The sequence below is a fragment of the Bipolaris oryzae genome, assembly GCF_000523455.1.
Source record: "Bipolaris oryzae ATCC 44560 unplaced genomic scaffold scaffold_15, whole genome shotgun sequence".
NCBI classification, from domain to species: Eukaryota; Fungi; Ascomycota; class Dothideomycetes; order Pleosporales; family Pleosporaceae; genus Bipolaris; species Bipolaris oryzae.
The window spans coordinates 173630-195072 of NW_006911291.1; the positions used below are offsets into that span (position 1 = coordinate 173630).

The 21443-nt window shown below is 50.5% G+C and overlaps 10 protein-coding genes across 10 annotated transcripts; 3 read left to right on the plus strand and 7 right to left on the minus strand.

Moving 5' to 3' along the window:
- Nucleotides 1-1033: 1033 nt before the first annotated feature.
- COCMIDRAFT_33344 (uncharacterized protein) lies at nt 1034-2083 on the minus strand (the record flags this gene model as incomplete). The annotated part of the gene is made up of 3 exons (XM_007685999.1): nt 1034-1167; nt 1223-1891; nt 1957-2083. 3 exons carry the CDS (start codon nt 2081-2083, stop codon nt 1034-1036), a joined length of 930 nt encoding a protein of 309 aa, XP_007684189.1.
- Nucleotides 2084-2109: 26 nt separating this feature from the next.
- On the minus strand, nt 2110-2669 carry COCMIDRAFT_33345 (uncharacterized protein; the record flags this gene model as incomplete). Its single annotated transcript, XM_007686000.1, has 2 exons — nt 2110-2498; nt 2657-2669. 2 exons carry the CDS (start codon nt 2667-2669, stop codon nt 2110-2112), a joined length of 402 nt encoding a protein of 133 aa, XP_007684190.1.
- Nucleotides 2670-3827: 1158 nt separating this feature from the next.
- COCMIDRAFT_85119 (uncharacterized protein) lies at nt 3828-4061 on the minus strand (the record flags this gene model as incomplete). Its single annotated transcript, XM_007686055.1, has 1 exon — nt 3828-4061. A coding segment is annotated over one exon (234 nt), but the record flags the coding sequence as incomplete, so codon positions are not given.
- A 142-nt stretch (nt 4062-4203) lies between these two features.
- On the minus strand, nt 4204-5963 carry COCMIDRAFT_33346 (uncharacterized protein; the record flags this gene model as incomplete). Its single annotated transcript, XM_007686001.1, has 7 exons — nt 4204-4625; nt 4675-4930; nt 5012-5271; nt 5327-5380; nt 5442-5547; nt 5613-5729; nt 5784-5963. The coding sequence occupies 7 exons, from the start codon at nt 5961-5963 to the stop codon at nt 4204-4206; spliced, it is 1395 nt and encodes a 464-aa protein (XP_007684191.1).
- A 1098-nt stretch (nt 5964-7061) lies between these two features.
- COCMIDRAFT_84920 (uncharacterized protein) lies at nt 7062-7265 on the plus strand (the record flags this gene model as incomplete). The annotated part of the gene is made up of 1 exon (XM_007686056.1): nt 7062-7265. A coding segment is annotated over one exon (204 nt), but the record flags the coding sequence as incomplete, so codon positions are not given.
- A 1105-nt stretch (nt 7266-8370) lies between these two features.
- COCMIDRAFT_33347 (uncharacterized protein) lies at nt 8371-12236 on the plus strand (the record flags this gene model as incomplete). The annotated part of the gene is made up of 9 exons (XM_007686002.1): nt 8371-8532; nt 8611-8780; nt 8830-8899; nt 9011-9184; nt 9218-9687; nt 9740-10183; nt 10314; nt 10554-10680; nt 10789-12236. 9 exons carry the CDS (start codon nt 8371-8373, stop codon nt 12234-12236), a joined length of 3066 nt encoding a protein of 1021 aa, XP_007684192.1.
- Nucleotides 12237-14075: 1839 nt separating this feature from the next.
- Nucleotides 14076-16018, minus strand: COCMIDRAFT_84991 (uncharacterized protein; the record flags this gene model as incomplete). The annotated part of the gene is made up of 2 exons (XM_007686057.1): nt 14076-14744; nt 14801-16018. 2 exons carry the CDS (start codon nt 16016-16018, stop codon nt 14076-14078), a joined length of 1887 nt encoding a protein of 628 aa, XP_007684247.1.
- Nucleotides 16019-17190: 1172 nt separating this feature from the next.
- On the plus strand, nt 17191-17571 carry COCMIDRAFT_85126 (uncharacterized protein; the record flags this gene model as incomplete). Its single annotated transcript, XM_007686058.1, has 1 exon — nt 17191-17571. The coding sequence occupies one exon, from the start codon at nt 17191-17193 to the stop codon at nt 17569-17571; it is 381 nt and encodes a 126-aa protein (XP_007684248.1).
- Nucleotides 17572-17665: 94 nt separating this feature from the next.
- Nucleotides 17666-18930, minus strand: COCMIDRAFT_23073 (uncharacterized protein; the record flags this gene model as incomplete). Its single annotated transcript, XM_007685979.1, has 2 exons — nt 17666-18467; nt 18524-18930. The coding sequence occupies 2 exons, from the start codon at nt 18928-18930 to the stop codon at nt 17666-17668; spliced, it is 1209 nt and encodes a 402-aa protein (XP_007684169.1).
- Nucleotides 18931-19976: 1046 nt separating this feature from the next.
- COCMIDRAFT_33351 (uncharacterized protein) lies at nt 19977-20699 on the minus strand (the record flags this gene model as incomplete). The annotated part of the gene is made up of 4 exons (XM_007686003.1): nt 19977-20124; nt 20171-20302; nt 20367-20453; nt 20497-20699. 4 exons carry the CDS (start codon nt 20697-20699, stop codon nt 19977-19979), a joined length of 570 nt encoding a protein of 189 aa, XP_007684193.1.
- Nucleotides 20700-21443: the final 744 nt, after the last annotated feature.

Below are 21443 nucleotides of genomic sequence, written 5' to 3' on the forward strand. Positions count from 1 at the left end.
GCAAGTTTAGGTCCCAGATCATCTTTCGCTGCAGGGTCAATTTTTTTTCTCTCTCTCTTTCTGTGCGATTCATTCCCTGGGATGGACGGATGAACGGAGGAGCCCCCTTTTTGTTTTTTCTTCCATCGTTTCTTTTCTTCTCGTCTATTTACTCTGGCGATCCTAGCGTAGGGGTCCCATGAGGTGTGCTTAGCAAGATACCATTTGCCCGTTTCGGGATTTTTCTTTATGACCATTTTATTTTTACAGGATATTTTATTCTTTTTCAAATGTTACTTATTGGGTGGGTGTGCGGAGGAATTATGTAACATTTACTGATGAACGTCAACAATTGCTGCTTGGAAGACATGTATTCTAGAGATGTAGAAAACAATAGCAAAATGTTCCTGATATGTCGTGTACATGACAGAATATAAAGTGTGGTGCCAGTAGATTATGAGATTTGCACAAGAAAAAAGGGACAGTCCCAAGAGGGCACTAAAATTCGTATTCATCTTTTTCTCCCCTCTCTGCTCTCTCTCCCCCGCCTTTGCTACACGGCAAAATATTATCCTATGGTTCATAGGTTCACAAGAACATCTTCTCGGCTTGTCCTTCCCCATTTTCCGTTCCTAAATGACAACCTAAATCAAAAAAACTCCTTTGCAGCGCCGGATGCTTGGGTACCCTGAACTTTACTGCCCCTCCCAAAAAAAGACTAAAGGAGTGTGGCTAGGGGATCTGCCTTGGCTCCGTCGTCTGGCTTTGTGCAAGTCGGTCGAGAGGCAAAAAAACAACAATAAACCGAGACCAACGGCCGTTGCAACACCCACCAAGATGCTGCCAATTTTTTTCTTTAAAAACAAGTAACCTAAAGGAGTGATGAAAATGCGCTGTGTGTACACGTAGATATATCGACAGGAGTGAAGCGTAAAGAAGGAATGCCGTTATCGTAAGCGACCAAGGATCGAGTCTTTGCGTTTGAGCGTCTCTGAAAGGGGGTGTGACGGAGAGGCTAAATCGGGATGAAGTCGAGCCAGACTGGATTGCTTCATCACCACAGGCCAAATTGATATGTGAAGTACACTAGCGAACCGACTGTTGTTCCGCAGGTGAAGAGCATGGTTGTGAGCGTCATTCGTTCGAGATTTGACAGGGCGGAGTTGCAGTTGGGGCAGTTCCAGCCATCTGTAATTTGTTAGTCCATGGGGTTTACCAGAGAAAAGAAGAGAAGAAGACTTACCCTTGAGGGAGGTGTATGGCTGGGGCAGGTACATGCCAAAGGTGAAACCGCTGAAAGCACCCAAGTAACCAGCTCGCGGTGGTGCAGTGGCAGTCGAGTTGGAGTCGTAGATGAGGAGCTTGTAGTTCTCGGTCAAGAAGGGTGCCTGGCCCTCTGGTGTCTCCTTGGTGTTCCATACCACCTGTGTCTCGGCGGAAGACATGTTGACAGCGATGGTGTATGTGGCTTGGTTGGCGGTGCAGGAGGCAAGGACGTCGATGGCTGTGGGGGTGACCGAGAGGGAGGTGTAGTTCCAAGCGAATGTGATGTAGTCACCGACCTTGTAGAATTGTGAACCAGCAAGAGCGTCTGGGGTGACCATGGTAATACCACCGGCAGGGAGTCGGGGGTCGAAGGTTGTGGACTTTGTTGGCTTCTTGGTGGTTTTGCTGCCCGATTCTTTGCCTGTGGGTGTTCCGGTCTCCTTGGGGTCGGATGCGGTCTTGCTGTCGTTGTTGTCACCGCTCTTGTTGTCATTGTTGTTGCTGGTCTTGTTGTCGTTGTTGTTATTGCTGCTGTTATTATTATTGTCGTTGTTGTTGCTATCACCCGTGGGCTTGGGGGCTGGTGTGCTCGCCGGGGCATCTGTCTTGCTGTTGTCGTTGTTGTTATTGTTATTGTTGTTGTTGTCTATAGGTCATGCCATTAGTATCCATACCAGGAGATGGCCTGACTTCATTTAGGTAAGAACATACTGTCTTGTCGTCCAAAAAGCACCTCCTTGACGTCAGCCAGGCCATGAATATTGTCAAAAGCATCCGAAATAGCATGCGTAACGGAGGACATGGCCACAACGGCCGCGAGAATCCGAGCTGGTCTCATGTTTGCCAAGAAATTAATGCCAAAAGCTAAAAAGGGATTATATTGTTTCTTTGTCGAGTTTCGAAGGGCCGGGGAGAGGTCGCGTAGAAGTTGAGCGAGTGAAGGCGCAGAGGAGCGGGCAAGAGGCTGTCGAGGAGCGGGTGGGTGGTAGTGCAAGTATTCGGGGGGGCGGGAGTAGTGTCAACAACTAGGGCGGATGCAGGTGCGACGCCAGGGTAAAAAGGGATTACGCAAGCCGTGAAGAGGGTACTCCTTCGTCCGCTGAAACGAGTGACTGGCGAAGGGTAGAATTCCTGACGGAGAGGATGCGGGAGGCGTGGGGTGGGAACGAGGGTGAGGCGGGACGGCGAGAGGGAAGGAAAGAGAGTTTGTGGATGATTCAAGGCTGATGAAAGGAGAGCCGGGCCTGGCTGGTCTTTGCGCGCAGTGGCAGCAGAGCAGCATCAGCAAGCGGACGGCGGAGGCAAACTAAGCCAAAGGGGGCCGCCCGCCGCGCTACTGGGCCATGGACACGCTAAATATAACATTCAGGCTCCGCATCCCAATTATTGTCCGAGGTCATTCCTCATGCACTTTCGTATTGCATTCTTGCCAACACCCTTTTTCGTCCACACAGGTCGAGGCCATTGCGACGATCTTGCCCATGCCTCTCCCTTGTTGTCCAAAGTCGTTGAAGACCGTCCAGTGCGTTGCGGCCGCCCGCCCCCGTGCGGCCTTGTCCTAGCACCAAAAACTTTCTTTATTTTTGTTGCTAGATTATTCCAATTTCGGACCATGCACAGCGACGTAGTATTTCCACACTCGTGCGGCTGAAGGTGCATCACCACACACACCCCATCATCATCTCCCCAGGCTGCCCTCCCATAGGTGGCTTGATTTCGAAGATGCACACTACCTGGTGAAACCGTTGGCCGCCATCACGACTAGGGACCCCTGAGCATATCGGGCTTAGTCCACCATCAGGCCCAGCCTGCCCCCTTATGGAAATGCTCTACGTTAGTATCCTTCCATAGACTACAAGGCGACGTTGAGGCGCAGCGTAGTAGACATTGATGCGACCAAGACATATATCATTTGTGTATTGTATCACACTGAAAACGCGCTTTACCTATCTTAGATAAGCTCATGTAGCTGACATACAAGTACTTACATCCCTTTGTAACGGAACGACCCCCATAACGGACAAAATTGCAAGCACTGAACTTCATAGCAGTATTGTAGCCTGCAGACACCGTGGAAGGTATATTTGTCTACTCAGGTATATACGACGGTCTATTTGGAGTGAACAAATGTCTACCATCGTGAAGTCTACAGTAGTGTAGATACCTTCCTCCCAGATATGCCAAGACACATAACTCATCCCAATAATAAGCCTCACGATTCACAACGTCACCACTATCACTTCGATCCATCATAGCGAGGACAACAACCCGCACACAAGAGTACTTGGCAGAAAGTCTACGAAGCGTTGAGGAGCAAGCAAATGCGTAACCTAGACAGGTAAGCGCACATCACGCCTCCATAGCAGCGAGGGCCACATACCTGAATCGCCGGCAACACAGACAAGGCCTGAGACCGCCACGACGCAGAATGCGCAACAGACAACAGCCTCAGCATCCACACCGACGGTAGAGGTATGCCACTCACACAGTAGACACTGTCCGTACACATGAGACCAGACACTCTATCGGCACTGCACACCACCTTCGCAGCTGTACCCACCTAGAACATCGTTCAGAAAGTGTTATAAGATACTAGCAGACAGGGAAGACAGCGCGATATACAGGCACACGCCGACGCTCACCAAGAAAGTGTTGCATCTCAGCAAAAGGGAGGGCGCGCTGCTAATGCATCTGCGAACCAAGAAGATAGACCTCAACGACTTCCTCTCCAATCGACATGGTCCGTCCGTTACCAGTCCCCGCAGCCGTTGTGGAGAGAGACGGCAGATCGTCGCCCACTTCCTCCTGCACTGTAGTCAGTACAAGGACCCCGGAACCGCATCTTTGCCGATCTATCCGGACGACACAGCCTTGGGACAATTCTCAACATGTTGCAACTAGCCACCAAAGTTATGGACTGCACTCTTTCATCTCTCCTCTAATATACAATTGTACAGTTTAAAGGCAACCCAGATCAATTTCCTCCCGCCTACTCTTCACCACAACCTTTTGCTTATCATTGAAAATATACTCCACCCCAGCAAAAGGCGTCGGTAACTGGCCTTCCTCCAGAAACCCCCAATCGTACTTAACAAGCAAGTAAACTACAATAATCTTAATCTCATTGCTAGCGAAAAAGCGACCAGGGCATGTATGCTTTCCGTAACCAAATCCCAGATGCTCAGGCGATCTTGTAACAAATTGCCACCGAGTCTGATCACTATCGCGCAGCTTGAGAAACCAATCTGCTTCAAATAACTTGCTGTTGGGGTAGAGAGTCGGGTCTGAGAAGCGGTGTTCGACGGCGAGTTTGTAGCCTTTGGGGATGATGGTGCCGTTAGAGAGGGTTGTGTTGGACAGGACTACGCGTTGCATTCCGACTTCAAAATCGTTACATATACATAGTGAAAACTGGAGACTATGGCCTACCATCAGTCAACTTATACAAGCGCTGCAATTCTTTCATCGCGCTATCGAGGAGCTTCATCGAAGCCAACGACGTCTTTTTCCAGTCGCATTCCGAGAGCGTTGACATTATTTCTTCCTTGATTTGTGGTATCCAGTGCGCATTCTCGATCAGGTTGCACATTAACCCGAATATCATTTCCATCGTAGTATGCACAGTCGCGAACGGGAGGAAGAGCTGTAGCTCGGCAAAATCAATCGTCATCTTCTTCGCCCTGGCCTTGTCGTCGATTCAGCTAATCATATCAGCAGTTTTCTCAGTATCATCGCCGTTGGCTTTTCTCTGTAGACGTTTCTGAACGAGTGAATTGACGATTTCGCGGGACTTGGCGACTTGCTGTCTGCATATGCGAAGGGCGGGCATCCACCATTGCGCAATGGGTCGGAAGATTGGATGTAAGCTACGGAGTTTGTAGATTGCCCTCATGGAGTTTTCAGTGTAGGTTATGTCTATGCCGATCCATTCGGCATTGTCTGAGAGTTCCGAGCCAAGGAAGACGCGGGAAGAGATGCGGGCGACTAAGCGGTGGATGAGGGGTGTAGGATTTATGGTTTTCCAGTCTTATGGAGAAGTCTCGTTAGTGTGTAATGCCTTTGAACGAATGACAGCGTATACCTTGAACATTGCCTAGCATGTTCATGAGAACGGCTTCGACTTCAGTGTTCATGTCTTCAGTGATACTATATATAGATGTGAGTACTCTATATACCACGTAATACTTGCAGTACACAAATATTCAAAGATCGGGTAAGATTAAGCCGGACGACTTCTTGAGTAATGTCGTGTTGGTCAACCACCAAAAACGGAGCCAATCCCTGATAATGACCCAACGCGTTCTATCATAAGTGCCACAGTCAGCTACATCTAACTACCAGATAGCTTTCAATGAAACTTGACCCACTTGTATCAAATGTCTGCCAAAGTGAAGCTCCTTCATATTCCGTATCTCGTCCGCAAACGAGTTTGGCAGAAAAACCAAAGACTCTGTCGGAGAAACCACTGCAATAGCACCTTTAGTCTACAACAACCTGTTAGCAGATGCATCATTTTTTCCATTCCCACTTTCATTTACTTTTTCCATTCCCCCATAGAGAATCTTCTTAACACTCCCAACCCACTGCTCCCTCGCTTTAAACGGATTCTTCAAAGCATCCTCAGTAAGAGCGTACCAAGTCGCATTCGTAGCCACACGGTGATCAAGGACAAAGAAATACAGGATGCCTGGCGAAAATGCCACCGCTGCTGTTACCATAGAAGCAAGCGAATCGTCAAAGGGAAGATCGTGCGTGGATTCGATAGACCTCTACACCTGCTCCACGGTTGGCCCATCAATGTAATGAGCAAAAAGTTTCTGTCGTCAATGACAATAGCCATAATTAATATCTCTATTCACATAAAGTGCATAGCGAACATTTACTAAGCGGATGTTAATGGACCTTTTCTGCTTCCGTTCCCTATATGTTCAATCTATGTACGTAGAATCTTGCCAGCATAAACACTTAGTATGAAAACCACCGCCAACAAGGGTAGTTTGTCTTGGCTACTACAAGATAGAAAGAATAGCATGACACCGTCACTTGGATTCAAAAGAATCCTCACGCAACATGTCCCATAACTGTCCAACAAATCGTCTGCTGGATCTTTTAGTCAGCTAACACGCATCCACACTGTCACTGGAGGAGATACAGTAGTTTGCTCGCGGTATCATTCCGCACAATCTCTTAAACACCCCCCGTAGAGAAAAAAAAAGGAAGTGTATATATAACGTACATCCTTTCGTAGCGGAACAACCGCCGTGACGGACAAAATTGCAGGTACCTCAACTTTGCAGCGCCATGATAACCTACATACATCATAATAATTATGTTGGCCTATCTAAGTACATACTAGAATCGATTTTGAGTCGGTGTATGCCCACCAATACAAAAATTACAATAGTGTAGACACCTTCCTTCCAGATACGCGAAGAGACCTGCTTCATCTCAATAATTCGCCTCGCGATTTTTAAGGCTACTACCCTCATTTCTATCCGTCGCAATATGTCTGTCGTTTCTGTGCACGTCTATGTATTCGATAAAATCGCTTAGGCCTACTCGCCAGCTGTAGGGGCTGGTTTCTTGACTGATTCGTGCGTGATCGCCAGACGGCCTGGTACCTCCGTACCTAATGCACCAATCAGTAGCGCTGACATAATCTTGGATACTAAGCCAGCCGAATAGAGATAAGCTCAAAACAACAAGTCACCTGATGTCTTGAGCTTACTACTAGCGTCGCTGGAGGAGTTTCACCTCTGCCCACAAAAAAGGTGCTTAAACTACACGAGAACCTTAGCAAGCGCGAAAGCGCTCTGCTGGTCCAGATGCGAACAGAAGAGATTGGACTGAACGACTTCCTCTTCAACCGAAGAATGCTAGAGGTCGTCAGCGCACGATGCGAGTGCGGAGAGAGAAGACAGACGGCCGCTCACATCCCGCTCCGATCCAGGATTCATAAGGACCTCCGCAACCAGGTGTTCGAAAACCTCTCTGGACGACACAACCTCGGGCCGTCCTGAACAAGCCACAGCTAGCCACCAAAGCCATCGAGTTTATAGAGCAGACGCAGATCCTTGGGCAAATGGGGATCAGAGATGCGTGAACGACAGCCGAGTGCTGGGGGGAGACTGGAAGTACCGCGGCCGCAAAACACGATGCAGATACCTCTACGAACCTAGAAGCGCAGCATTTAGTTAGTAGAACCAGTATCTAGATGGGCGGGCAAGCATATTTAAATAGTCGTTGAAGGGAAACGGCAAGCCGCTCGGGACAGATGGCCCTTGTTTTCGGGGGTGAAGTGGGGCGGCGCGGAACAAAGTCTCTGCGACGCGTCGACTGTCCGCCAAGCCTGCCAGCCGGGCATAGCTGTGGAGATCACGGCTGAAACCGAGTAGGATACAATCAATCAACCAATCAATCAATCGCTGGAGGAGTTCCTCAGTTTAACGATGCTGAAGGGGCGAATCTTCAACGCCAACTTCGTAGTTCTAGAAGTAGCCGATCTACCGTTATTTGGCTAGGACGATTATGAGGCTAATGCCCACCCCACAGCGATTAGTGTGTTTTCTTGCATGTGGCTAAGTTCCTGCTTCTAACAGTTTAGCCTTACCCACACCCTTAATCGTAGATGATTAACCTTATTAGAGTAGCTTCGAGCCAGCAGAGCTACTCTAAATTAGTCGATCGAGGCGCAGGGCTCATAACGCTTTCAGTACAAGTAACCAACTTGCACTGTTAAGTGATATTTTAGAACTCTATACGCTTATATAAATGTTTCCCCTCTATGGCGGGATATACGCTAGTAACGACCGCTGCTATTACTGTAACCTCGCTGATATACAGATGACTGACGCAATGGATGAACTACCTTACGGATTTTGGAAATGCATTAGACCCAAAGCTATATTGTGGCCTCACGTGCCTCACCAGTAGAGAAGCGCTGAGGCGATGACAATTTGGCGTTATCGATAAGGTGCGGCGCAGCACGACGAGCTGTTCAGCCTTGTTGCAGTCGCAATCCCTCAGCCTAACGCTCCCGCTTCAGCTCCTCCGCCCAGACAATGCATTCTTCCTCCATTCACGCCTCCCTCCATACGCATCTGCCACCTCTGTGGATTTCACGACATGGATCCGCTCAGCGTCACAGCCAGCATCATCGCAGTTCTCCAGCTCTCAGCCAAGGTCCTCGAGTACCTAAGCGACGTTAGAGATGCCCCGAAAGAACGCTCGCACTGCGAGGCTGAGATATCGAACCTTTCCACCCTACTTCGTGCCTTGCGAGATTACGTCCAGACAGGAGATCTAAGCCAGCTGTGGTGTACCGCCATCGCAGAGCTCGCAGCTCCTAAGGGCCCATTCGACTAGTTCAAGCAGGCGCTTGAAGCGCTGCAGACTAAGATTACAGATAGAGGTTGGTTAAAGAAATTAGGTGAAGCGCTCGTGTGGAAGTTTAAGAAAGAGGAGATTGCTAGTATATTAGATCGAATAGAGCGTTTGAAGTCGCTCGTAGAGATCGCGTTGCAGATAGACTACTTGTAAGCTTCCCTACTAGGACGGTAGAGTGATATTGCTTACATCCTAAAGTAAACTCTCTAAAGCTATTAAAGAAGATACCCACTTCGTTCGGACACATGTACCTGTCATCCAGTCAGGTGTAGAAGAGATCCAGTAACATCAAGACGCCGCGAAGCACCGCAGGATTCTAGAATGGATCTCTCCCACAGACTACCCCGCACAACAATCCGACATCATAAATCGCAGATAGGAGGGAACAGGCCAATGGTTTCTAGATGCGCCTCAGGTGGCCACGTGGCTTAGTGAACCCCAGGCAAGACTCTTCTGCCCAGGTATCCCGGGAGCTGGCAAGACCATGGTAGCCGCCATCACGATCGACCATCTGTTAAAATTAGTGCAGAGCAGCTCATATGGAGTTGCTTACGTGTACTGCAACTATAAGGCTTAGGAGGAGCAGGATACTTCGAGGATATTGGCAGCTATCCTTAAGCAGCTGGTGCAGGCTCGACTGTCACTAGTGGATCCCGTGGAACGGTTGTACAAACAGCATGCTAACAGAGGAACCAGGCCATCACCTGATGAGGTCTTCGGTGCACTCCTAGATGTACTTAAACGTTACTCTACTGTCTATATTGTGGTTGATGCTCTGGACGAATGTCTAGACAGCGACGGCACTCGGCGCCAGTTTTTAGCCAAACTCCGCGGTCTTCAGGCGGAAAGTGACGTTCGCCTAATGGCCACTTCGCGTTTTATCCCAGAGATTGTTGACATGTTTAATGAAGGGCTAAAGCTGGAGGTGCAGGCTAGTGAAGAGGATGTAAAGCGATTCGTCGCTGGCCAGATATGTCGACTACCAGAGTGTATTCAACGTGACCCTATGCTACAGGAGTCTGTCCAGGAAAATATCGTAGAGGCGGTAGACGGCATGTATGTTTGTCCTAACCAACTCGTAATATGACGCGGACTTACACGTTCTTAGGTTTCTTCTTGCTCGCCTCCACACTGATTCGCTGCGAGACAAGAGAACGGCGAAGGGCGTGAAGTCAACACTAGCTAAGCTCTCCAAAGGCTCAGCCGCACTTGATGACGCATACAAGGAGGCAATTCAACGCATAAAGGGCCAATTAAGCGGAGATTTCGAACTAGCCAAAAGAGTACTGTCGTGGATCACGTATGCGAAACGGCCGCTTACCGCGGCAGAGATCTGCTGTGCTCTGGCAGTAGAGACGGACGAGAAGGAGCTCGATCCCGAGAACATACTTAATGTTAAGGACTTATTATCCGTGTGTGCTGGACTGGTCGTCGTTGACCAAGAAAGTGCTATCATCCGTCTTGTGCATTACACCACTCAAGAATATTTCGAACGTATCCAAGATGCATGGAATCCAGGCGCTCAACAATACATAGCCTCGACATGTCTCACGTACCTATCATTAAGCATATTTAAAACTGGGAGCTGCTCCTCTGACGAAGAATTTGAAGAGAGGCTTCGAGGAAGCTAATTCTTAGACTATGCTGCCAAGTACTAGGGAGAGCATGCGTTAACAGCGGAGGGTGAGATATGTGAGCTAGCCTGCTCATTTCTTTCTTGCAAAGAATTGGTTTCTTGCGCTGTGCAGGTGCTCTTACGACCAAAATATACATATTAGGGGTATAGCTAGAGATATCCCAAGAACAGCACAGAATTACATCTTGTAGCACGTTTCAGATTAGCCATTGTATTAGAGACCTTGCTCCTAAACCAAGTAGGAGAGACGGCATCAATATTAGAAAGAAGAGATAGCGAGGGCTAGACTCTGCTATATCTTGCAGCAGAACATGGACATCAAAGAATAGTGGAGCTGCTGCTTGACAAGAGCGCCGACGTTGACGCGCAGGGCGGAGAGTATAATAACGCACTGCAGGCAGCTTTAGCTGCAGGTCACTAGTCAATAGTGCAGCTGCTCCTTAATAATGGTGCTGATGCTAACAAGCAGGGTGGTCTCTATAGCAACGCTCTCTATGCGGCTGCAGCTGAGAACCATACAGCTATTGTCGAGCTCTTACTCAACAACGGCGCTGATGCCTCGCGAGACACGACCGATATCAACAACATGACTCTACTGCATTACTGCGTCAAGCACGGCCACAAATCTACAATAGGATTGCTTCTTGACAATAGTCTGTCCATTAATGTCGGTGTCCATCGAAAGTCGTGGTCTCGGAATACTTTGAAGACCGACACCTTTTACCAATCATCAGTCTCGGAGTCCGAGCCCGACATTCCGGGCACTTCAGCTGGCCTAACACCTTTACACTTTGCAGCCCTAACTGGCAATTTAGTCATGACTAAGTTCCTTCTAGAGCGTGGCGCTGATCCGAACGCTTTGTCCAGATACAACGAGTCCCCGATGCATCTCACGTTGCGTAAAGCCCTGCATGGACCAAGATATAACGACGATTGGGCCAACGAAGATTTCTGGATAGAAAGCCTGTGGGAGCTCGTGGGAATTGTTGAAGAAGACGAGTTTGATGAAATTTCTGCGAATATAGCAGAGCATCGCGAAGGTGTGCTTGATGCTCTGCTCGCAGATACTCGGACTAGTCTGGCGATTAGAGACTATCAATATAACTACCCTTTGCACTGCATTAGGTATAGAGAGCCTGGAAGTGTGTCGATAATCCGTAAACTAGTATCTAGAGGAGCGAATCCGTTGGAAAGGAACTTAAAGCAGCAAAACGCACTGCACCTTGCCAGTCGAGCTGGCGACCACGACGCGGTTGCTGTTCTAATTTCGCTGGGAGTCAACCCCGCCTTAACGGACAACGAGGGGCTCAATGCTCTTCACTACGCTGCACGAAGCGGTGACCATGAAACAATCAGTGTTCTTCTAGAAGCAGCTATGGCAACAAGACCAAGCCTAGTGGCGTCGAAGGATAATCAGGGTAGAAACTCGCTCCACCACCTGCTTTCTACGTCTGCAGTTCGGCATGAGACAATCCAGTTGCTGCTCGACAAGGGGGTAGATGGTTCAGAGTTGGATGCATCTGGCAACTCACCGTTGGCGAGCTACTTCAAACGACCAAGGCGGGGTGCACTATATGCCGAAATTTGTCAACCATTGCTTTTGGTTAAAGGAAACGCTTTATTTGTCGACAAAAATGGACAAAACCTAGGACACTTGGGTGCTTTAACTTGGAGATGCAGGGTTGAAGTTTTAGAGATGCTAAAGGAACACGGTGTCGATCTAACACAGAAAGACTTGCAGGGCAAGACAATGTTGCACTATTTTGCGATAAGCGGATATCTTACCAAGGAATCTTTGCATTATCTTGTCCATGTTGTTGGCATTAAGATAGATACAAAGGACGCGTCTGGAAAAACAGTGCTGCAGCATGCAGCAGACCAAGCACGGAAAGCTCGCCATCTAGACACCTTCGATCGTGGACGCTGGGATAGAAGTATGAAGCTATTGCTGGAATCCAGTGGCATTTGAACAGCTTCTAGAGCTATAGAGGGCTAGATACAGCTTTCCTCTGTGCTAATAATGAACGGTAGTGCAAGGAATATTACTATGTGTAGCTTGAACAGAGATACTCTTACACACATTGGGGGGCAATTCTAAGGCTAGTGTCTGACTGGCGGGGTCCATGGTTACCGCAGTATACATCACAGCTTCCTCTACCGAGTGCATGTCCCGATCTTGGACGTTTCTCACGTTTTGCTAATAATAGAACAAAGACTGATAGAAGGCACTAGAAGCAAAGGTCACATGACTAACGAGAAAGAAAGTCACGTGAATATTTATTACAGATGACAAAGCTGGGCTCGTTGCGCTAACTTCTCATCGCGGATTTTGCCAATCGCTCTAGGGGCGGCGGAGAAACTTTCTGATAAACACCACAGATCATTATCTGGCATTTTGAGACAAGAATCTGAAACCATGATACCTAGGGCATTGCCCAATATTACCGAAGATAGAATTTAGATCAAAATAGTTGCGTAGACTCAGGTGCCAGCTGAGGCGCGAGATGTCGCCGCCAGCAGATTGACGTCCTACAGCCGCACTACTGTGTATTTTTCTATCTGAGAACTAGTTATGTGTAGAATATGTGCACGTGAAGATAATAAGGCACTATGAATATGTTTCAATAAGTTTTTCTGTGTCTTATCTGCTTGCTTAAGAGATAGTGTTCCGCCACACCGGTTGTTCCGGTACGAAGGGATGCACGTTACCACGTTTGACTTTTTGACCGCAAATTTAGAACAAAGTATACAATTCATCGATCCGTGTAAACACAAGGAAGAGTCTGTAAGCCTCAACGACAAAGCCAGTCGTAAACAACGCCATTCATCCAAACGCCTCATACTCACGTTACCTTCCCATCCCAATCCCCCCGACACCCCCCCCCCCAACGAAAACAACCATTCTCCTCTCGCAGGAGATTTGGGAGAGGGAAAACCATGACATCCCCCTCCTCTCTTTAGCGGGATACCTCTTCACCTCTTTATGTGGGAAAAAGGCCAAGATACATGATCTGCCATCCATCCCCCGCTGTAATCATCACCTTCCAACGCGGGGACGTCTTTTCGGGTCGACCGATGAAATCGGATATAAGATTGCGCCAGCTCTGAACTGGATGAACATACGGCTTAAGTGTTTGTATTCTCTGGCGGTACTATACTCGGCATGTACATAAGCGTATCAGTATAGCGTTGGCGTATTTATCCAGCCTAGTTTCTTTTCTTCTTCTTCTGTTTAGGATGTTGTGGCGGGGATGGACATTTCGTAGTTAAAAAAAAACGGTGGCTCGTTTTTGGGCGGGCTGGGTTCTCGGTCATGCGGCGCCATGTGAAGTCGGAGATAAGATTGACCCAGCTCCGAACTGTACTAGTAGTAAGTGCTCACTATGGAGGCACTTGGTCTTGGGGTTTTGCTGGTCTCAAGCGATTGACTGGGAGGACGTCGATTAATCTTCAATCTCTCCTTCTGTCTTGACGGAGAAGATCGTTCTTGTTACTCATCCCATGGCTTCAAGTTATTGTTAGAGAGTGGTAGTGAAGTGGAGTGTGTGTATTCTGATAAATGTCTTGGCAAAAAGTATATCCGCAAACCCATGTAATAATACGTTAAACCTTAAAATATCTGTATACTATATACTGCTGGGTCTGTTTAAAAAGGGTCATTATCTAAATAAAAAAAAGAAACCAAAATAAAGGGTATCCGCTTATATCCCAACAACCACCCCCGTCTACTCAAAAGTACATTTTCTCCTTTCTTCCCTCTCAAAAGAAGTCTGCTATAGTATCATTTCGTTTCTTCTCAAACATTTCCTTATCTTTTGCCTTCCCACCATGCCTTGTCCTTCTCCCGACGATGTGGCATACTTTCTCGGATATCCGTTTCGCGATCGCTGGCAAATTCAACACTCCGCGCGCGGCTGCGACTCCGCGCTCGGTCCATCTTCGTACTGCTCCTCCGCGCTGGGGGCTTGTCGTCAACTGGAAACGTGGATCTTGGTGAGAAAGTTTCTCTACGACTCTTTCGGGGCGAGACAGGGCTGCCCAGTCCACCTACTTTGGAGTTTGAAAAATCAGCTGACATTGGCCGTGGCGCTCGTCGCTTGCTCTTGGTCGAGCTCGTCGCTGGTGGCTTCTTCACATAGTCGTATGTGGCCGGATCCCGCCGTGCGAGCTCTCGCTCCAGCCTCCACAAGGGTGCTTCCGGCAGCACTTTGACTGCGTTGACATCTCTCCACTTGATCTTCCAGAAAACTTCGGCGTCACCGGCGCGCGAGTTGTTCGAACCGTAGTCAACCACCAATTTATAACTGTCTGTCAGTGCCCGCGCTTCGTACAAGCCCCGGTCCTGCACTCCAGGGCCTTCTAGGCGGAATCGCGTGCGGACCGAGGGATGAATGTACTCGTTGGTCTGTCGCAGAGGTCGGTCTGTCGCCCGACCCGTATATGGGTCGACTGCAGTGTATTGACCAGGTTTGCGTTGCTTTCGTATGTGTCAGCCAAACTTCGCAAAACCATAAAAAATAGAAAGAAACCTACAGAACTTCCACCAAGTGCAAAAGCCCCCTTGAGCTCGCTGTAGATTTTACCAAAACTCCATGGCCGGATGGCACCCTCTTCTTTCTTGTAGTACTTCTCATTGAGGTCATCCTGCTCGAACAAATATTCGCCTCGCATATCCAAAAATGGCTCCAGCTGGCTCATCATCCACGCAAGACTAATATTGGCAATCTGCATATCATCATAACCGCCTCCTACGTTTGCGTGCGCACCTGGAAACCACACTTGGCGGAGCGTGGTGCGGTTACCCTCGGGCTTTTCCCAGATAGCAGGTGCAAATGACGACCGAGTCTCGTCCAGAGCAAGAGCCTGGAATGCATTTTCCACACAATTGGAAAGTTTGGTGTCGTAAAACGTGGTTGCTTTTGATTGCTTCGACTGCAGACCTGCACGCTGCAGTATGCCAATTCTGGGTATTCCAAGGCTTCCGACTGTATCCCATACGGCAATGCATTTGATCGGAATGTCGAGTCTGGTCAGGCCCCGGCGTTCCAACTCTTCCGCATATCGTGGATCCCCGGCGCTTGGTTTCCGTGGAAATGGAATGTCTTCGTGTTTTGGCCGGTAGTCCTCGTTCCTTCGGTTTTGGACGTCTTCATATACTTCTGGTAAAGTATTCAATCCTTTTTTGGTAAGGAGACCTATTTCTCCAATCAATCCACCAATACTGCGTGCAGTGAAGGCGCCTCTGGAAAATCCGAGTAGGAAAATTTCGTCTCCTGGATGATAGTTATTTGCAAGGAATGAGTACGCTTCCCGAACATCTTCAGCAAGGCCTTTGCCTGTGCCGCCTCCAACAAGACGAGAAATCTTTCCACCTTCGGTGCCGAGACCTTGTTGATAATTTACAATTTGCTGGATTCCGTCTTGGCTGACTGCTTTGATAGCTCGTGAGATCCGGGTGATGTTGCTGGGGATGGAAAGCGTGCCATTCTTGGTTCCGTCGTCCGAATTAAGCCAAGTGCCGTCACAAGCAACAATCAGCCTCTTGAACATTCCTCTGCCGCCACTCAATCCAGGCGCATCCACGGCCGGCTCAACTCTGCCCCTGCTCCTACTTCTTGTCCTCGGGGTGGCGGGTACATCGACAATGAGGGGCGATTTTGCGCCGCTTCGTGGGATATCCACTACAATTGGTGATGAGTTCAGGGGCGCTCTGGTGCTTGGCGCCCGACTTCTGCTTCTGGCTCGTGACATGGCTACCGACATTTTGTTCCTTATGTTACGAGTCCTCTGTAAATGTGCGTGTGTGTGTATTTTTTTTAAGAAAAAAAGGTAGTTGTTTGCAGGGAAGATTGGATGAAGGCCTGGTCCAAGGAGAGGCAACGATGTTAATATGGCGAAGTCTCTTGCGACGGCGGCGTGATTTGCTGACAGGCAACGCGGCTGATCGTGGTTTTGTATGGCCGGGCGTCGATGATCGAGGGTGCTGTGTTGGCTTTCTGCGGGACAGCAGCAGCAGTGTGATTGTCGGTATCCAGGGTCCAATTCGCGTATGCCACGTGAAGAGTCTATGAGGAAAAGTGTTTCACCTTTAGCCACCCAACCTTGAACGATGCGACCGGAGGGCTGTGTGGTGAATGCTCAGGCCAGTTGTTTCCGTGACCAAGTGCGAAGACTGGTCCGGCGCAAAGTAAGCGAGACAGTCCGGAACCTCAGCAGCCCTGTGAGCCCGCAACAAGCACTTTGACGCAGGGCACAAAGGAGGCGCGGATTGAAGGGGCCTGGTGAGTCGATAAGGGAAAAAAAGGTGGTAGAGCGGACGTGACGCGGCGCGCACAGCGCACTATTGTTACCGCCGTGAGGTTGGGCTGGGCTTCAAAGCTTTGCTGTAGGCTGGGGTGCCCAAGTCATTGGACTCGCTTACCCAGCCTCTTTTTCTGCGAACAGGCGATTGCACAAGATGGAGAATTGTCCTGAGCTTTTCAGAAAAACCGTCGACGGGTATGCAGAGAATTTGCTTGTACAGCGTTCACCCCTCGGTGTAGTGTACTGTTGGTGGAAAGTGAGGCGGTCTCCAGCACATCGCCCTCGACCGCAACTTGTCCATCAGACGTTGCCAATCATAAGCTCCCTTCCCCTCTGAGGCTAGGACCGTCTGGGTCAGATCGAGGCACGCATTGGGCACAAGTAGACCTGCCGGTGAGGGCCCAATTTTTCCACTCTGTTCTGCATTAGACCAATGCCAGGTGTACTGTAGTCTTAGGTGCAGAAATCATACAAGTCGGGCGGTGAGCAAGCGGTACGTGGATAGTAACGGAGCCCGGCCCCCCAAGCTTTGGCGACAACAATCCCGTACATGCCTACATACTTACAGCCACAAGCAAATAAGCAAACACCGTGACAGCCGCGTTGGCAAAAGGTTCCAAATGTTGAAGCATATTAACTGTTTTTCCAATTTCAAGAGCTTTTATATAGCGGTCCTGTTCCTTTCCATTTCCACCCATTTGCTCGTCACGCGGGGCGGGTGGCAACAGTGCCACATGTTTGCCCACACCCTTTTGCTCCACAAATTCCCACGCCAAGTAACAATCCAGCGCATCAGCCAGGCGCCTCCGCGCCCGTCGCAACAAACACACTCTACACTTATCGTACAGAATTCCTTCCTAGACTCCCACATCTCAAGAACTCCATGCGATATCCCAACATCCCTAGAGTGCATAATGAATGCAGCGCGAGCGGCAAAACGAATCCTTCTAGGACATACGCGCTGTAAAAGAGCCATAAAAGAAAAGACGACAATGAGGTGAGAATACAATGAATATAGTCGAAGTAGATGAGAGAACATGTCCCAGGAGAATCGTAAACATCGTGTGCTGAAAAAGCGCAGATTCGGCTGATGGTTTAATAACCACCAAAAAGATCATCAAGCTCGTCCAGATCAATAAGCTCCGGGCTCTTCATGACCCAGTCATCGTCAAGCTCGAGTTTTATCTCTTTACGCTTGAGCGATGGTGGTGGCATGTCGATGTGGAGCGAAGGCCTGAGTGCAGGGCTGCTGGGCGAGAGTGCAGAGTTGTAGCTCACAACCTGATCCATTTGGCCAAAAAGAGTGGCCGCCGCTTCCGAGTCTTTGCGGGCGGCGCTTTCAACCGTCTCCTCGACCGAGGCGGCAATTTCTTCCATTTTCACATCGCTGCTTTGTGTCGGCTCAGCAGATGCGCTGGCAGATCGTGCACGCTCCGCTTCTTGGCTCATCCGGCGTTGTTGAAGGAACGACGCAGTCTGGGTGAACTCGCGCTCGTCCTTTTCCAACGGAGGAGATTGGGCGCGGCGGTTGTGTGAAATGTTGGCGGTTGTAGGAGGATGAGTCTGGTTGGAAAAGGGGTCGCTGGCGTTGCTGTCGTAGTCGGAGAGGTCGAGTTCTGGAGACGGCGACATGCGATCTCGTGATCTTGCGTCCATATCCTCTTCTTCTTCCGATGTAGCAGACGAAAGTGACGGCGTCACGATGCGCGGTGCGATTGGGGCATTACCCCCGTCAGCAGGAATCGGTTGGTGTGGGCGTGTGGAAAGGAAGTAGTAGACACGCTTTGGGTGCGTGCCAACAAGCTTCTTGTCGAGGGGACATCTCGATAACGCGGTCCAATTGCGCTTGAGGTATGTGGCTAAACGTGATGAGATGATGGCTGCTGGGTTGGCAGAGCTAGCGCACATATCAGCATAAGTAATTATGAACACGCGCCAAGGTTGGGTACGTACCTCTCGACAATGGGGATGATGGGCGACAGGACAAGGGCAAGCTCCTTGAGTAAATGAGGACGGTTGCCTGTCTTCTCGAGCTGCTCGATAACACCGACAACAATCTCGTCATCGATACCTTGGGTGTCGATCTTGGCGGTGCCGGACTCGCCGCCTGGTGACGGTGGCGGGGTGTCGGCGACGCGGCCTGAGCTTTTGGGTCGGTGCTCGTCGATACGCAGCGCCGATGGGCGTGGTGGTGATGCAAGCGAGGACGAGAGAGAGCCCGAATGTGAGCGTTTCTGTTTCTTTGCGGCGTGCTGACCGTCGCTTGTCGAAGGCGGTGAGCGCACCGTTCGGGGCGCTCCTGGGAGCTGGATGCCGAGCGACGGCAGCGACAGGGACTTGCGGCGGGTGTTGTAGGGCATCTTGTCGCAGCGACTCGGTCGCAACAGTTGCGCAAGCGGTAAGAGAAGAGAAGAAGACAAAGGGTAGCCTTTGCAGGGAGAAAGATATATTATTAAGGCTGGTAATGGGTGTGCAGCCACAAGTGTTTGGTGACTGCGAGAAGGCTCAGGGATGTGGATTGGTCCGGTAGGAATGCACTACAGCCTATGCCACTAAGCGCTGCCGCTGAAATATGCAACTTTCTTTCTGCACTGCAGGGATGGCGTCGAGGAGGGCGCCTGATTACTGTGGGCAGCAGCAGCAGCAGGAGGAGGAGGAGGGATGGTCGTCGTTGGGTGTGGTGGCGGTGGTGGAGGTAGAGGTAGAGGTGGTAGTGGGTGAATGCTGAGGGTGGCACTCGTGTCGTCGCAGCTACGCAACTTGCCTCCTGAAGGCAGCAAATAGGCAAGGCAGCGATGGCAAATAGGCTTTGCCTCTAGTAGGAAGACGGCAACGAGAGGTTGCAACAAGCACAGCAAAGTGTCGCCGCAACAGCACAGCAAGCAAAGAGGACTAGAGAAAGAGGCAAGGGGCGAGACGCGGGCAAGCACAATGGACAATGGTCCCTGATGGAGTTCGAGGGGTGGTGGGAAGAGGGGGATGTTTGGGAGGGAAAGGTCGGAGGCGTGGTGGAGCAACTGGGTGAAGAAGGAGCGACTAGGCTCGGGCAGGAGACCGTGCGCTGCTGGTAGGGTGAATGTACCCAGTCCAGTAATGCTCAGGCTGGTTATGACAGCATACTACTTTTAGAGCCTGTTTTTGCTTTGTTGGCCAGGGGCTAGAGCGTTACGCTCCTAACAAGATGCCGTGGCCGCCCGCATGTACCACGCGGCAACGTACTGCCTACTTGTACATTGTCTCCAGTAGCCAGGCAAAAGTAGAGTAGTCGCCCCTCCAGGCCTGCCTTCACCGGCTGCCTGCTTGCTGGCTCTGCTGCCCTCACGCCTTGTTCACAAGGCATGGGCTTGGCCAATCCCACGGTTGCCATTGACGGCTTGCCCCTCTTGTTGTGTCAAGCTTGGATCTGTTAACATCTCGCGCCGGGCACGAGATAAGTGGACCTTGCTAAACCATGCTTGTGGGAATGCGTCGTAGCCGATAAACCTCCGCGACGGGTGTCAATCTCGCCGTGGTTGACGTCCCCCATCCGCCCCCCCATTGGCATTGGCATCCCTCTTGCCTGCACACGGGCGGGTCGTCACAGCTGTCCCGCCAGCTGACCGCCTCAATTGATGGCCTTCTCCAGGCCTTCCAACGGCCACGTCGCGGCTGGTTGGACGCTTTTCCATGATCTGATGCTGCGTGCATATCATCCAGTTCCAGCGTGCGAGCATCCCTGTCCAGAGGTTTCGTCTAGTTGCAAAAGTGGATTTAGCCTCAACGATGGAGCCGGGATGCCCCAGGGCGGTGAGCGCACTTTTTTCGCGAATTTTTCTTTGACGGAACTTTTCGCTGTGGCCATGCGGCCAGTCCTCGGCAACGTCCACATGTGAACGGAGAGGCGCTGCCGGCACGGAGAAGCGTTGTTGCTACAGTGCACTAGCCACGACGAGACTACGACCGCCACGGCTTCGTACGAGCTGCCAATATCCCGCGTGCGTGTGTGTGTGCCTGGCTCCAGCAATGGGCGTCGTGGCGCCTCTGTCGCACGCAATGCCCGCACCGACGAGCAGGAGGAGGGGGGGTAATATGGTGACAGTGCCCCAAACATTGCGCACGCGAGTTGCCATGACTTCGGATGATGCGACATGGGCTATGCAGACATCCTTGCCCCATTGGGCTAGGCGCATGCCGCCAAGCCTGGCCTGCATGCGCAGCTCAGCGTCACCTTTTGTGGGGAACTGGAAGGTTTGGCGCCGCACTTGGGCTGCGGGCACACAGTTTTGCGGATGCACTATGCTTCTTCCCCAGACGAAGTGCGGGCTGGATAAGGCAGTTGGCAAGTCGTGAAAGACGGTGAAGACGCATGTCTGTTTGCTTCTTTCCACATGCCAACACGTCGAGTCAGACGGCTGTTGCGTGCTCGATTACGCAGCTTCATCTCCATGCCCTGTCCGCTCAACGGGCCTCCCGCCCACGCCTCAAGCACGCGAAGCAACATGGCGTGACTTGATGGTAAAACATATCAAAGTTTGGATGAGCCGCCGTGCGCTTGCAAAGTAGTGATGGTGACGCGATCGTTTGTGCATTGCCCATGATCCCAACCGCAGATCTCGCTTCACCTGCTGTTGGGTCCCCCCCAAGTGACGATTCTCGGTCGCCATCCTGGAATTACCGCATCCGGTCGTGCCCCTCCTTCATCTCAGCCATGCCCAAGCCTTGCGTCACCTTGGGCAAAAACAAAAGCTGCCTGGCCTGGCCGACCCAGTCCCAGCGCCCCTGCGGGTACGCATGCGTAGCTGTACGTAGCCGTAGAGTAGTCCAGACTGAGCATTGCATGCACATGCCTTGTGTCTGATAGCAAGAGTAGTAGTGCCAGGTCTCCACTCTCGAT